Here is a 14367-nt window from a genome sequence, read left to right as displayed (position 1 = left end):
TCAGCAAGATCTTGTGAAAGACAAAGATATGGGGTGAGGGACGGAGGTAGGGAATTGGGAGATGATAATAAAAATGTATGCAATTGTCGTTAAGACTCAGAAAATGCGTATTTTTTAAAAGTGTCTAGTTTGGAATGGGCATTCTGTAATAAAGTCAAGAACAGATTGACAGAGGCTAGAGGAGGGTTTAAACTCACAATGGAACAGCTCTATTCTGTTATGATGATGGAAGGAATAAGGAAAGGAAGACAGCTTGGTGACAAATGCAGATAGTGCCTTAGCTACTAGTACAGAGTAACTTAAGTTTCAAAGTTCATGCCTTTTCAGCAAAATATGTAATTTCAGAGTCGATTACAATGTTGCTCAGTAACTGCTGACTAAGAGAGCCTGTGAACTAATGTCTAATGATTTTGTTAGTACTCTTTCAGATTTACTAACTCCTTTCCCCTCCCCAAACTTAGGAAACAATATAAATCCCTCTATTTGAGGTTACTGTACCTCACTTGTACATATGCAAATCGCCCAGGCTACACATAAATACCCTGAGGCCCTAGTCAAGGCCCCAGAAGATCTGTATGAAGACTGTCCAAAGTGTAGTTGTGTTGCTGGTACCTATGCAGATGGCTCACTCAAGCTTGGCATGAGGTGAGAGAGGGCTCTGAAATTCTGAGAGTAGGACAGGTACACTTACCAAGCCACAGTGGCTGGCCTTGGGAATTAAAGAGTAGTCTCTCACTTTCCTGCTGGCAGGCAGGAGCTATATATACATCACTGCTGATTATTCGCTGTAAGTGGCTGTCCTGCCAATGCAATTCACGGCCCTCGATGGCTCTAGTGAACACTGTCCGCCTTGGTCTGGATAAAGAATCTGGGAAAAGAAAGAAATGCAGCAGTTCAATGATGGGTAATCTGAAGCTCTAGCTCCTGTGTCTTCTTCAGGGTGGGAGGAATGGCAGAAGAATAGTGTACAGTTAGTGACAGCAGTCACTCTGCCATCTGTCTGGGTGTTCGTCGTGTTGCTTCTTTATTGGATAGCTTTTAGTGTGTCTGTGCCCTCTATGGGAAAACCTTTCTACATAGATCTATGGCTGAAGACCAGTTTCTCGTAGGACCCAGAAACACATGAAAGAGAGGAGGGACCGTGGTGCTCAGCTGCTCAATTATGAGGATACAAACTGCTTCTATAGAAGCCAGAGGACCAGAGAAGCAGCTAGGTAATGTCCCTGGCCAACCCATAACCTGTTTCTTTTACAGCATGACCCACATCAGACTAAGTACTTCTGTGACATGGATATAAAAGCTGAAAAAGAGCTGAAGCCCTGTGTATTCTGGTATCTTTATCACACTAGTGTCTGCAAGCTTACAACCTTGTTCTCCCATAAGAAAAATTGATGCTGACAAAAGACTAAATTGTTTTCTCATTGGAGTCCTACCATGCCATCTCTCTTCAGGAAAAGGGCTGCAGGGAAACTGTAGACAAAGTAAGCTCAATTCTTCAGGGTGGTGTGTAGGAAGACCAAATGGAAGATACAATCATAAAATGTGGATATAGGAGGACTCATGGAAGTGACATTTAAGGAAATGAAAACATAAACGATCATTTAACTCTCTGCCAGACTAAGAACAGTTGAAACTATTTTGGGATCAAGAACTGAAATACAGGTATTTCCCGAGATGCCCAAATGAGTTGTGCATCTACTGAGCCTGTGCAAAAATACTGGGAGGGAAAGTCAGAGGATTCAGACTGAACATGAAAGAAATGAACATATTCGTCTACTAAGCAAAAGTCCTTGGAATCTGGTCATCTCTTCAGAAACCTGTATATTCCTCAGAGTGCAGGCTCAGAGGATTAAATCAGAAAAGCACTGACAATATTTACTGAAATTGCTTCTCCTTCATGTCACCCCTCAGCTGAAGCACAACGACCCTTCTACTGGCTGCAGTCGGAGCCCCTCTCCTGCTAAACTGAGAATCCACCGTGGGTCTGCTCAGCCCACAGTGGGGATTAGGCTCCCAATATGTTTTGTATTTCATGAAGTCAGCAAATAATGACTGCCTACTACATGGCAGGTACTGTTCTAGGTATTGAGGATATAAGAAGTCCTTGGCTTCATGGACCTTTATATTCAAATGGGGAGAGACAGTTAAATGAATGTATAGTATAGTAAATATATAAGATGGTTATGAGTGCTAAGGAAGAGACTAAAGCAAAGTTAGGGAGAAAGGCAAGCTGGTATTGGGTGGGGGTTATTGTTTTATATAGCATGGTTTTTAATTAGGTAACATTTGAACAGAGACCTGAAGGAACTGAAGAGCAAGCCTCAGATATAACTAAGGGAAGAGCATCCTAGGCAAAAGGAACAGCAAGTGCTATTGGTGGGAACATATTTGGAGTGTTTGAGGGTAGTGAGGAGGCCAGTGTACCTAGAATGGAGTAAATAAGCAGGAAAGTCATAGGAGATGAGGCCAGAGAGATACTAGGAAACCAGACCATGGAGGGCCTTCTGGGCCATGAGGCAAAGATGAGAAGTCACTGGAGGCCATTGAGCCATTGAAGGTATATGATCTGATTTGCATTTTAAAAGGACAACTGGCAGCAGTATTGAGAACAGACTTTATGATGGAAGCAGTTAGGAGGCCACTGCAATAATTTGTGAAAGATGATGGTAATCTGTTCAGAGTAATAAGCAGTGGAGGTGATGAGAGTAAATGAACCCTGAATATATTTTGAAGGTAATAGGTAAAGGTAATAGGATTTGCTCATGGATTAGATCTGGGATGAGAAAGAGAAGAATCAAGGATGACTCCAAGGTTTTTAACATAGACTTGTCATATATGGAGACAGGGAAGACTGCAGGAGGAGCAGGTTTGGGTGGGGCTAGAGGGGTAAGAAATCCTGCTGAGATCCTATTAATATCTAAGCTGAAACATCAAAAAGGTAGATGAACATGTAAATCTGGAGTTGAGAGGAAAAGTCTGGGCAAGAGATATAAATCTGGATGTTGTCAGTATATAGATGATTAGTAAAACAATGCAATTACCAGGGGAGTAAATATAGAAAGAGAAGTGGTTTGATAACTGAGCCCTGGGTACTCTAGCATTTTAGGTTGGGAAGTGGTAGGGAGACAGTAAAGGAGACTGAGAAGGAGGGGCCAATGAAGAGGAGAACCAAGAGAGTAGTGTCTTGGAAATAAGGTGTTTGAAGGAGAGAGTGATCGATTGTGACAAATACTGCTGATGGGTCAAGTAAGATTCTGACTGAGAACTAGATTTAGCAATGGTTAGCATTAGTGACCAGTACAAGAGATGTTTCAGTACTGAAGGGATGAAAGCCTGACTGGAATGAGTTGAAGAGAGAATAAGAGCAGAAGAAGTAGAGAAGATAAATATATAATATTCTTCTGAGCATTTTTCTTAATTCTACCACTTATTTCTACTACCTCAGAGAAACAAGGTGGTAGACAGAGAGTCATGTGGGGTCAACAAGAATATTTTTTGCTTTGTTTTGTTTTGGGATGAAAGATAAAACAATGTGCTTGTATACTCAGAGGAATAATCCACAAAAACCTGTGACGCAGGAGAGAGTACAGATAGTTCCTGGGGTGATGTCCTAGATAAAAGGAATAAGATCTCAAGAACAAGTGGAGGGTATGCACTTAGAAGCACAAACAAAAACAGCAGTAGAGGCAGAGTAGATGGGTAGAGACAGAAGCAGATGTGGTGATAGAGTTTTGGAAATTCTCTTCTGATTGCTTCTATATTCTCAGTGAACAGGAAGCAAGTCTTCAGGATGAAAGTGAGGATGGGGAGAAAGTATAGAAAGTTTTAAGGAAAAGATGGTGTGAAATAGTAATTTAGAAGACTGAAAGAAGGCACAGACTAGGGAAATGTAGTTGATGTCTGGACAATACTATGGACCCACTTGAGACTAGTGGTCATAAACTTAAGATAAGACCAGTTATCATAGTCATGTTTCTCTCCACCATGTTCAGCTGTGTGGGTGTGAGCACCAAGTAACTAGAAAGTTAGACTGAACTACTAAGGTTAGGGTTTTGCTATGTGAGTGTAACTAAGGGAACGAGGGGGTTGAGTATGTATGCAAGGTAGTGATTATAATGATGCACCAAGGAATCTAATTGGGATAAGCAGGAAAATGAGGCTACCACAAGGATGGAAAAGTGATAGCATCAAAATTCCTAGTGGGTCAAAGAATTACTGGAATACCAGAGAAAATAACCTAGTAAGACTGGTGGTGCTAATTAGAGCTGCTTGAAATTGCGATTGTGAAGAAGGTGTAGTTATTGGTAATGGCAAGCTTTAGGGTATGATCTTGGGGTTGCATAGCTAAGTTATGATAGAAGATAGACTATTAAAAGAGAGGAGGTCAAAGAACTGAAAGACTAGAATACTGAAAGTACCATCTATGTGGCTATTTAAATGATCAAGAATCATGACAGAAGTAGAGGCAGAGAGTAGTGTTAGTGAGCCAGTAACCAAAAATCTTCAAGGAATGAGGGGGATTGCCCCAGAGGCCAAACGACCAAAACCTGGAGGGCAGCAGACAGCATATTTTAACAGCACTGACTTTAAAGCTGGGGGGTATTTTAGGAAGGAGGGTAGGACAATGATGTAGAAATGGCAATGAAGAATAAGCAGGATGCCTATTGCTCCATCAGGCCCAAAGGTAAAGAGATGTGAGAGATAAATCAGCCACAGCTTGAGAAGACTTAAGAGGAAACAACATTCTCAAATATACTGTCACCAGTATACTGTGACAAGGAAGAAACTGCCAGACAGGAGGCATGTGTTTATACACATGTGACTCTCTCTATGCCAAACCAAAGTCAATACTAAAAGGATACATTCCTGTGTTGTGGAGGTTAGATGAATGCCAGCAAAGGGTAGCTTCAAGTGGCAAAGTTGTAGGCTTTTCATCTCTCATTACCTTGGTTGCCTTAAATACACTGCTAATCAATTATGGTACAGCAGATGAAGACCAAGCAAGAACAATAATTTAAGTGATTTCCTCCTAGAGGTTAAAAATATCAGTAGATTTATCACTTAAAATAAAAGGGAGGACATGTAAAATCAATGTCTGATAAAAATCTACCAATAAAGGATCCCCATGGGCTAAAGAGCAATCAATTGCCAACAGCAAATGGCCTGAGTTACATGCACTAAAGCTGATGTGAATGTCGATGTCCAGTGATACCTGGTCAGTGGGCTCAAAAGTCAGAGGGTATAATATCACTGTACTGGATTTGTCTTAAAATGGAGCAAGAGTCCTAGCCATATCTCGGAACGATGACCCCCTCCTAGAAATCTGCTGTATAAAAATTTGAGGAAAACAGAGAAAAGTAAGTAAGAAAGGCAATTGTCAGGACTTTTTTTTAAGTTGTTTTTTTTTTTTTCTCCCAGGTCTTCTATCATTCCCTTGAGGTAGGTCTTCTGAGCTAAAACCAACCCCAACTGAGGCCAAGATCCATTAGTCATGAAAAACTTGAAGGGTAAAGAGGATTCATGAAGAGGGCTCTAGGAATTTATGCTGGGCACTGTAAGGACACTCTAGATGTGGAAAAGGACAGCATCCTCAATGTCAAAGATACAAGCTCACCCTTATTTAAGGTTTGGCATTTCAAGACAAACAAAAGAACAGGCTTTTCTTATTTAGGATGACAATTCTGACAGTCCAAAAGTTGTCCAGCCACCTTTGTTCTCAGGCTTTACCCTCCGACCTTTTGGAGTTCCAGGCATGAAGACGCTAAAATGATATCTGGCTCACCTGAACGGTGACTGGCATTCTGGGGCAGTGCGTTGGTGATGTTGGGCAGCTCATGCCCATAGTTCCCATCCTCCAGGGGACAGACATCCAGGTCATTCCACTTCTGCAGCTGCTGCAGCCAACAGGATTTTTCCTCCAATTTGCAATGTGGATTTAAAATGATGCACACCCATAACGCCCCTGGAAAAGAAAGCAACCCACATTCTTGACATCTCTCCTTTGATGTATGTCTAAGCCTTAATTTTTCAGTTTACTCTTTTCTTCCATTTTTTGTTGGTAGGAAAAGTTTCCAAAATATCAGCTTTTCTCAATATAAAAAACCAAATCTAAAAAAAAACCAGCCCCTGGGCTTCCCTGGTGGCGCAGTGGTTGGGAGTCCGCCTGCCGATGCAGGGGACACGGGTTCATGCCCCGGTCTGGGAAGGTCCCACATGCCGCGGAGCGGCTGGGCCCGTGAGCCATGGCCACTGAGCCTGCGCGTCCGGAGCCTGTGCTCCGCAACGGGAGAGGCCACAACAGTGAGAGGCTCACACACTGCAAAAAAAAGAAAAAAGAAAAACCAGCCCCCAAACCAAATCTGCTAAAGTTTTCAGAAATGCTTATTTTTCCTTCCCAAAGGTTTCTTAAAGCAGAGTGACTATCTTGATATCTGGATATATGCCTGTGATGATGAACAAGACATATTTGGGCTTGAATTCCGAGCTCAGATCTGCAGTCCAACAAACATTTATTGAGAGAGTTCTTGTTCAAGACCTTGTATTGGAGAATAAGACCCTGTTCCTACCCTTGAGGAGCTGTCCAATGGGGGAGATAGATAAATAAACACAGTGTCATTTGAATATGATAAGTGTTAAGATAAAGATATATACAGGGTACAATAATAGCACAGAGGAAGGGCATTTAGCATAAGAAGGAAGGTGCTCAGAAAAGGATTTTAGTTGACCTTAGACTTTCTGAGCTTCAAATCCCTCAACTGTAAAACTGAGACCATAATGTAAAGGGCCTAGCATATTATTTGGCACAGAGTGGAATTTAGTATTTCCCTTTTCCAGGGAAAATCGTTTATTTGTACTTGGATTTTGATACTGTTGATCAGCTGTGATGCCTTAAAACTATCACATTCTTGGATCTTCTCTGTCACTATAGCAGAGTATCACATATTCCACATAACCAATGAGTACTGTTTCTTTGACCACATCACCCTTCTTTGCAAGCAAACCTGCTTCTTATTTTCAAAGTTGGCTATGTGGCTGAGACAGAAGTATTCTTAATCTCAAGTTAACAATAAGCCTGGCTGCAGAGTGTCTTAAGTTAAACATCCTTTGGGATGGTATTACATACATAGACGGCAGTATATTCAGACACTATTTCAAGGCCCCTCAAAGTCAAATAGGAATGTTTTAAAAGACCATTTAAGCCTCAATTTCAGGTACTAACTAGAGGTGATGAAAATTCATTTCTATTGGCTCATATCAGTTTTTCAAATCCACAATGAAAAAGAAACTACACTATGTAATATAATAGTATTATATAATGATGGTTCTTAAGGGGATTATAATTAGGAGTCCCTCAAAAATAATTATACTAAAGCATAGTAAATGCTATTATAACCACATATAAAATGCTATGAGAATATGTATGATGGAACAATTAACTCTGTAGATGGGGTCAGGAAAAGTTATAACATTTGAGTTTGTCCCTGAAGAATAAACATGAGTTAATCCTAGTTAAAAAATGGCTAACTAAATACATATGCTCATCATCAGTCCCTCTTGATACTTCACTAAAATGAAAGTAGAGGGATAAGAACAGGCATAAACTCACATAGACACATAGAATGGGAGAGATGAAAGAGAAGAGTCATAAAATTGGGAATCTGGAAGGCATGTGGATGAGAGATAGCTGACATAGCAGAAGAAAGTTGAAAATGCCATCAGCAGTTAGGAAAGCCCAGCAGCAGACTGATTCATGCTGCAGAGCCCCACTGAAAGTGGGGCCGAAATATAGTGGAACAGGTTAGAGGTTTGTCAAAGGTCTCAGGATCACAGACTTCCTCCTCTATTCAGGGTAGCTCAGTGCCTGTTCATTCTCTCTCCTGGAAGAAAACCAGAGCTTTACTCACTGGAAGGATAGATTCGGAGAGGCTCTGGATTGGGAATACTGTGTACAACTGAGGGTGAGGTTTCCATGCGAAAAACTGAGGGAGTAAGAAAAATATACATATTGTACAAATGGACACACTTACCCCCACCATCCAACCCTCTTTCCCTATTTGGTTCTGAGAAAACTGTGACAGGCTTATAATCCAGACATGGTGTTCATGTCCTAGTGTTTTGTGGAAGGTAGAACTTGTGAGTAAAAAAATTAGCTGAGGAAATATCTAAGCAAAGTGTTGAAGGAGCAGCCTGGTTTCTCTTGACTGCTTATAGTAAAATGCAAGAAGAAAGAAATTATTTAAAGACAGAACTGTGAATCAAAAAGGAGCAGAACTTAAAGAGGTGGAACATGCTCAACCTATCCACATTGAAAAGAATGAGAAAGCCTGTTTGGGAAAGAACATAATGGTGTGACCCTTAGAGAGGTAAATCTTCATCTTTTATTGTAGGAATAAAAAAAGAATACCTAGAATTAAAAAATCAAGAAAGAACAGTTATTTAGAAATGTGGAGGCATGTTAGAAAAAGCAGCTGAAAGAATTAAAAATTGCTCTTTCTGAGAAGTAGGAACTGACAATGTGAAGGAATATGGCATAGGAATATTGTTTTTTATTATAAAGTTTGTAGAACTCTTTGACATTTTAACCTGTATACATGTATTACTTCATTTTGAAAGAAGAACAAGAGATAAATAGGACTGGTTTGGGCGGAGAGATCGAGGGACGGTATATACCCAAACAGGAGAAAGGACATAAGCAAAGACAAAGACGTTCTCATGAGTCATTTTAGTTTCTTTGGATATTAAGTCTGTTGGATGTTTTTTCGTTTTGGAAGAAAATTTTTGTAATCTAGCATGTTAGCTTTTAGTACTATTGGGACTGTGAGTTCCTACCAATTACAGTGTCCTTTCTGAACACCAGGTGGCAGGAAATCCCTAATATATAGGAGGTAAAGGAGGTAAAAAATTTCTAACCGTGTGACAGTAAGAAAGATGCACAAATATTCAGATCATAAAAATTACTTTCTCTACTTTTAGAATTTAAGAGTGCTAAAGGCCTGTATAAACCTCAAGAAAAAAATTTTTTTCTTCACATTGTAGTCTTTTCCTATGGTGTCTGTGTTACACTGTTTGCTGGTTCTTGTAAAATTAATGTAGGGATAGGGTCCCACCCACCAACAAACAAAAAAGATAAGAAAACCTCATCATTTAAGATGTGGGAAGAGGAGCGCTAAGAACACAATTTTGAGGAAGCACCAATATTTAAGTAATGAGCAGAGGAGAAGGAGGAATAAGCAAAAGAGATTAAGAAAGAAAGATAAGAGAGATGGAAGAACCAGGAGAAATTAGTGACACACAAGCCAATTAGCAATGTCTAATGAGGCAGAGTGTCAGTATTAGTAAGAAACATTTACTTTACAGTTTAAGATGTGCTTTTTGTTTATAGTGAAGTAAAAGATTTTCACATTTAATCTTCATAAGTATGACGAGAACCAAAGAGAGGCCATTAAACTTGGCCTTATGAATGGCAAAATCAATAGGATAACAGGAACAGAAAACAGATTGGGTGAGTTGAGAGAGGCTTAAGAGGCAAAAAAAAGCAGGGAACTAACTACAGTCATCAAGGAGTTACCATTTCCTAGGCACTGAAATATTAAAAAGGGGATCCCTAGAAAGTGAGTACTTTCTCCTGTAAGTTTAAAATGAGTTTTCTGTTTTATTAAGTCATTATGGATTTGTTTTAAAACAAACTCAAGAGATTGCTGCATCTCTAAGAAAGAGACAAGGCAAAAAATCCTGCAGGTGCCTACATGTAACAGGCATGTGTTACATGGGGACTGTGTTACCATGATCCAAAAGCAGATTTTCCAGCAACTTAAGAAAAGCATCACCTGAGGATACGGGGAGGGGGAAGGGTAAGCTGGGACAAAGTGAGAGAGTGGCATGGACATATATACACTACCAAATGTAAAATAGATAGCTAGTGGAAAGCAACCGCATAGCACAGGGAGATCAGCTCCGTGCTTTGTGACCACCTAGAGCGGTGGGATAGGGAGGGTGAGAGGGAGGGAGATGCAAGAGGGAAGAGATATGGGGACATATGTATATGTACAGCTGATTCACTTCGTTATAAAACAGAAACGTACACACCATTGTAAAGCAATTATACTCCAATAAAGATGTTTAAAAAACAAAGCATCAAAAACTCTAACCAAGTGTAGGTACTATGGAAGTTAAAATTTTACATAATTATTATATATTAAATATAATAATAAATAATAGCGACTATTTCTTTTTATGGGCTACGCATTATAATAGGCACTTTATATATATTATCTTATTCAGTCTTCCAACTGTGCGGGTCAACAGGACTTGGATTGGGTGTAGAAGGTAGAAAACAGAGGGAACCTAGGATGACTCAGATTTTCTTCTTGAGCAGCTAGATACATCTCACGACCCTGTACTGAGATGGGGAAAATTAGGCTTTGGCGGGAAAAATAAGAGTTCTGTGATGGTCATGTTAAGTTTGAGATGTTTCTTAGACATGGTGGGAAGCTGGACACTGAGCCTACAGCTCAAGAGAAAGGTCAGAACTAGAGACATAAATTTGTGACTTGCCTACATCTAGATTATATTTAAAGCCATGGGACTGAATATGATCACTTAGGTACAGAATGTAGACAGGGCAGTGGGTACTGCAGAATACTCAATATTTAGAAGGATTGAGAAAAGGAAGAGGAGCCTACAAAGCAGTCTGACAGAAAGTAGTCAGAATGTGGGAGGAAACCCAGGAGGGTGTGTGGGGTTATGAAAGCTAAGAGAGTACGTTTCAAGATGGGTATGGTCAATTTTATTGAAAACTGCTAAGAGGTCAAGTAAAATAACAACAGAGAAGTGGCCACTGCAATATGGAAGTCACTGGTGACTGTAGCAAGAGCTACTTGTCAGTAGAGTGGCAACAATGAGCAATGGAAGCTCAATTGCAGTGGGCTCGGGAGAGAACTGGAGGTAAGCAAATAGAAAGAGTGACTGCAGACAAGGTTTTCAAGAAGTGTTGTTTTGTGGGATAGGGAGGGTGGGAGGGAGGCTCAAGAGGGAGGGGATATGGGGATATATGTATACGTATAGCTGATTCACTTTTTTTTAACATCTTTATTGGAGTATAATTGCGTTACAATGGTGTGTTAGTTTCTGCTTTATAACAAAGTGAATCAGCTATACATATACATATATCCCCATATCCCCTCCCTCTTGAATCCCCCTCCCCTCCTCCCTATCCCACCCACCCTTCTAGGTGGTCACAAAGCACTGAGCTGATCTCCCGGTGCTATGCGGCTGCTTCCCACTAGCTATCTATTTTATTTATTTATTTTTACATCTTTATTAGAGCATAATTGCTCTACAATGGTGTGCTAGTTTCTGCTTTATAACAAAGTGAATCGGTTATACATATACCTATGTCCCTATATCTCTTCCCTCTTGCGTCTCCCTCCCTCCCAGCGCGCTAGGTGGTCACAAAGCACCGAGCTGATCTCCCTGTGCTATGCAGCTGCTTCCCACTAGCTATATATTTTACGTTTGGGAGTGTATATATGTCCATGCCACTCTCTCACTTCATCCCAGTTTACCCTTCCCCCTCCCCGTATCCTCAAGTCTATTCTCTAGTAGGTCTGCGTCCTTATTCCCGTCTTGCCCCTAGGTTCTTCATGACCACTATTTTTTTTTAAAGATTCCATGTATATGTGTTAGCATACAGTATTTGTTTTTCTCTTTCTGACTTACTTCACTCTGTATGACAGACTCTAGGTCCATCCACCTCACTACAAATAACTCAATTTCATTTTTTTTAATGGCTGAGTAATATTCCATTGTTTATATGTGCCACATCTTCTTTATCCATTCATCTGTCGATGTACGCTTAGGTTAATTCCATTTCCTGGCTATTGTAAACAGAGTTGCAATGAACATTGTGGTACATGACTCTTTCTGAATTATGGTTTTCTCAGGGTATATGCCCAGTAGTGGGATTGCTGGGTCGTATGGTAGTTCTATTTTTAGTTTTTTAAGGAACCTCCATACTGTTCTCCATAGTGGCTGTATCAATTTATATTCCCACCAACAGTGCAAGAGGGTTCCCTTTCCTCCACACCCTCTCCAGCATTTATTGTTTGTAGATTTCTGATGATGCCCATTCTGACCGGTGTGAGATGATATCTCATTGTAGTTTTGATTTGCATTTCTCTAATGATGAATGATGTTGAGCATTCTTTCATGTGTTTGTTGGCAATCTGTATATCTTCTTTGGAGAAATGTCTATTTAGGTCTTCTGCCTATTTCTGGATTGGGTTGTTTGACTTTTTTATACTGAGTTGCATGAGCTGCTTGTAAATTTTGGAAATTAATCCTTTGTCAGTTGCTTCATTTGCAAATATTTGCTCCTATTCTGAGGGTTGTCTTTTCATCTTGTTTATGGTTTCCTTTGCTGTGCAAAAGCTTTTAAGTTTCATTAGGTCCCGTTTATTTTTGGTTTTATTTCCATTTCTCTAGAAGGTGGGTCAAAAAGGATCTTGCTGTGATTTATGTCAGAGAGTTTTCTGCCTGTGTTTTCTTCTAAGGTTTGGTAGTGTCTGGCCTTACATTTAGGTCTTTAACCATTTTGAGTTTATTTTTGTGTATGGTGTTAGGGAGTGTTTTAATTTCATTCTTTACATGTTGCTGTCCAGTTTTCCCAGCACCACTTATTGAAGAGGATGTCTTTTCTCCTTTATCAAAAATAAGGTGACCATATGTGCATGGGTTTATCTCTGGGCTTTCTATCCTGTTCCATTGATCTATATTTCTGTTTTTGTGCCAGTACCATACTGTATTGATTACTGTAGCTCTGTAGTATAGTTTGAAGTCAGGGAGCCTGATTCCTCCAGCTCCGTTTTTCATTCTCAAGATTGTTTTGGCTATTCGGGGTCTTCTGTGTTTCCATACAAATTGTGAAATTTTTTGTTCTAGTTCTGTGAAAAATGCCAGTGGTAGTTTGATAGGGATTGCATTGAATCTGTAGATTGCTATGGGTAGTAGAGTCATTTTCACAATGTTGATTCTTCCAATCCAAGAACGTGGTATATCTCTCCATCTATCTGTATCACCTTTAATTTCTTTCATCAGTGTCTTATAATTTTCTGCATACAGGTCTTTTGTCTCCTTAGGTAGGTTTATTCCTAGATATTTTATTCTTTTTGTTGCAGTGGTAAATGGGAGTGTTTTCTTAATTTCACTTTCAGATTTTTCATCATTAGTATATAGGAATGCCAGAGATTTCTGTGCATTAATTTTGTATCCTGCTACTTTACCAAATTCATTGATTAGCTCTAGTAGTTTTCTGGTAGCAACTTTAGGATTCTCTATGTATAGTATCATGTCATCTGCAAACAGTGACAGCTTTACTTTTCTTTTCCAGTTTGGATTCCTTTTATTTCTTTTTCTTCTCTGATTGCTGTGGCTAAAACTTCCAAAACTCTGTTGAATAATAGTGGTGAGAGTGGGCAATCTTGTCTTGTTCCTGATCTTAGAGGAAATGGTTTCAGTTTTTCACCATCGAGAACAACGTTGGCTGTGGGTTTGTCATACACGGCGTTTTTTATGTTGAGGTAAGTTCTCTCTGTGCTTACTTTCTGGAGGGTTTTTATCATAAATGGGTGTTGAATTTTGTCAAAAGCTTTTTCTGCATCCATTGAGATGATCATATGGTTTTTCTCCTTCAATTTGTTAATATGGTTTATCCCAATGATTGATCTGCATATACTGAAGAATCCTTGCATTCCTGATCATGATCATGGTGTATGATCCTTTTAATGTGCTGTTGGATTCTGTTTGCTAGTATTTTGTTGAGGACTTTTGCATCGATGTTCATCAGTGATATTGGCCTGTAGTTTTCTTTCTTTGTGACATCTTTGTCTGTTTTTGGTATCAGGGTGATGGTGGCCTCATAGAATGAGTTTGGGAGTGTTCCTCCCTCTGCTATATTTTGAAAGAGTGTGAGAGGGATAGGTGTTAGCTCTTCTCTAAATGTTTGATAGAATTCACCTGTGAAGCCATCTGGTCCTGGGCTTTTGTTTGTTGGAAGATTTTTAATCACAGTCTCAATTTCAGTGCTTGTGATTGGTCTGTTTATATTTTCTATTTCTTACTGGTTCAGTCTCAGAAAGTTCTGCTTTTCTAAGAATTTGTCCATTTCTTCCAGGTTGTCCATTTTATTGGCATATGTTGCTTGTAGTAATCTCTCATGATCCTTTGTATTTCTGCAGTGTCAGTTGTTACTTCTCCTTTTTCATTTTGAATTCTATTGATTTGAGTCTTCTCCCTTTTTTTCTTGATGAGTTGGCTAGTGGTTTACCAATTTTGTTTATCTTCTCAAAGAACCAGCTTTTAGTTGTATTG

General features: G+C 39.6%; 1 protein-coding gene across 1 annotated transcript in view; it reads right to left on the bottom strand.

The window, feature by feature from the left end:
• ZSWIM5 (zinc finger SWIM-type containing 5) overlaps window positions 1–14367 on the bottom strand; it is a gene marked incomplete at its 3' end in the record, with an annotated part of 257151 nt that overhangs the window by 35918 nt on the left and 206866 nt on the right. Inside the window, exons 5-6 of the mRNA XM_082833899.1 lie at window positions 5783–5962; window positions 692–868 (exon numbers count right to left, since the gene is read on the bottom strand). Coding sequence (XP_082690025.1) covers window positions 692–868; window positions 5783–5962 — 357 coding nt within the window. The remainder of the gene's footprint in view (window positions 1–691; window positions 869–5782; window positions 5963–14367) is intronic.

The sequence above is a fragment of the Leucopleurus acutus genome, assembly GCF_964270905.1.
Source record: "Leucopleurus acutus genome assembly, chromosome: 2".
Lineage (NCBI taxonomy): Eukaryota > Metazoa > Chordata > Mammalia > Artiodactyla > Delphinidae > Leucopleurus > Leucopleurus acutus.
The sequence above is the reverse complement of the archived record's forward strand: the minus strand, read 5'-3'. Positions and strand labels throughout refer to the sequence as shown.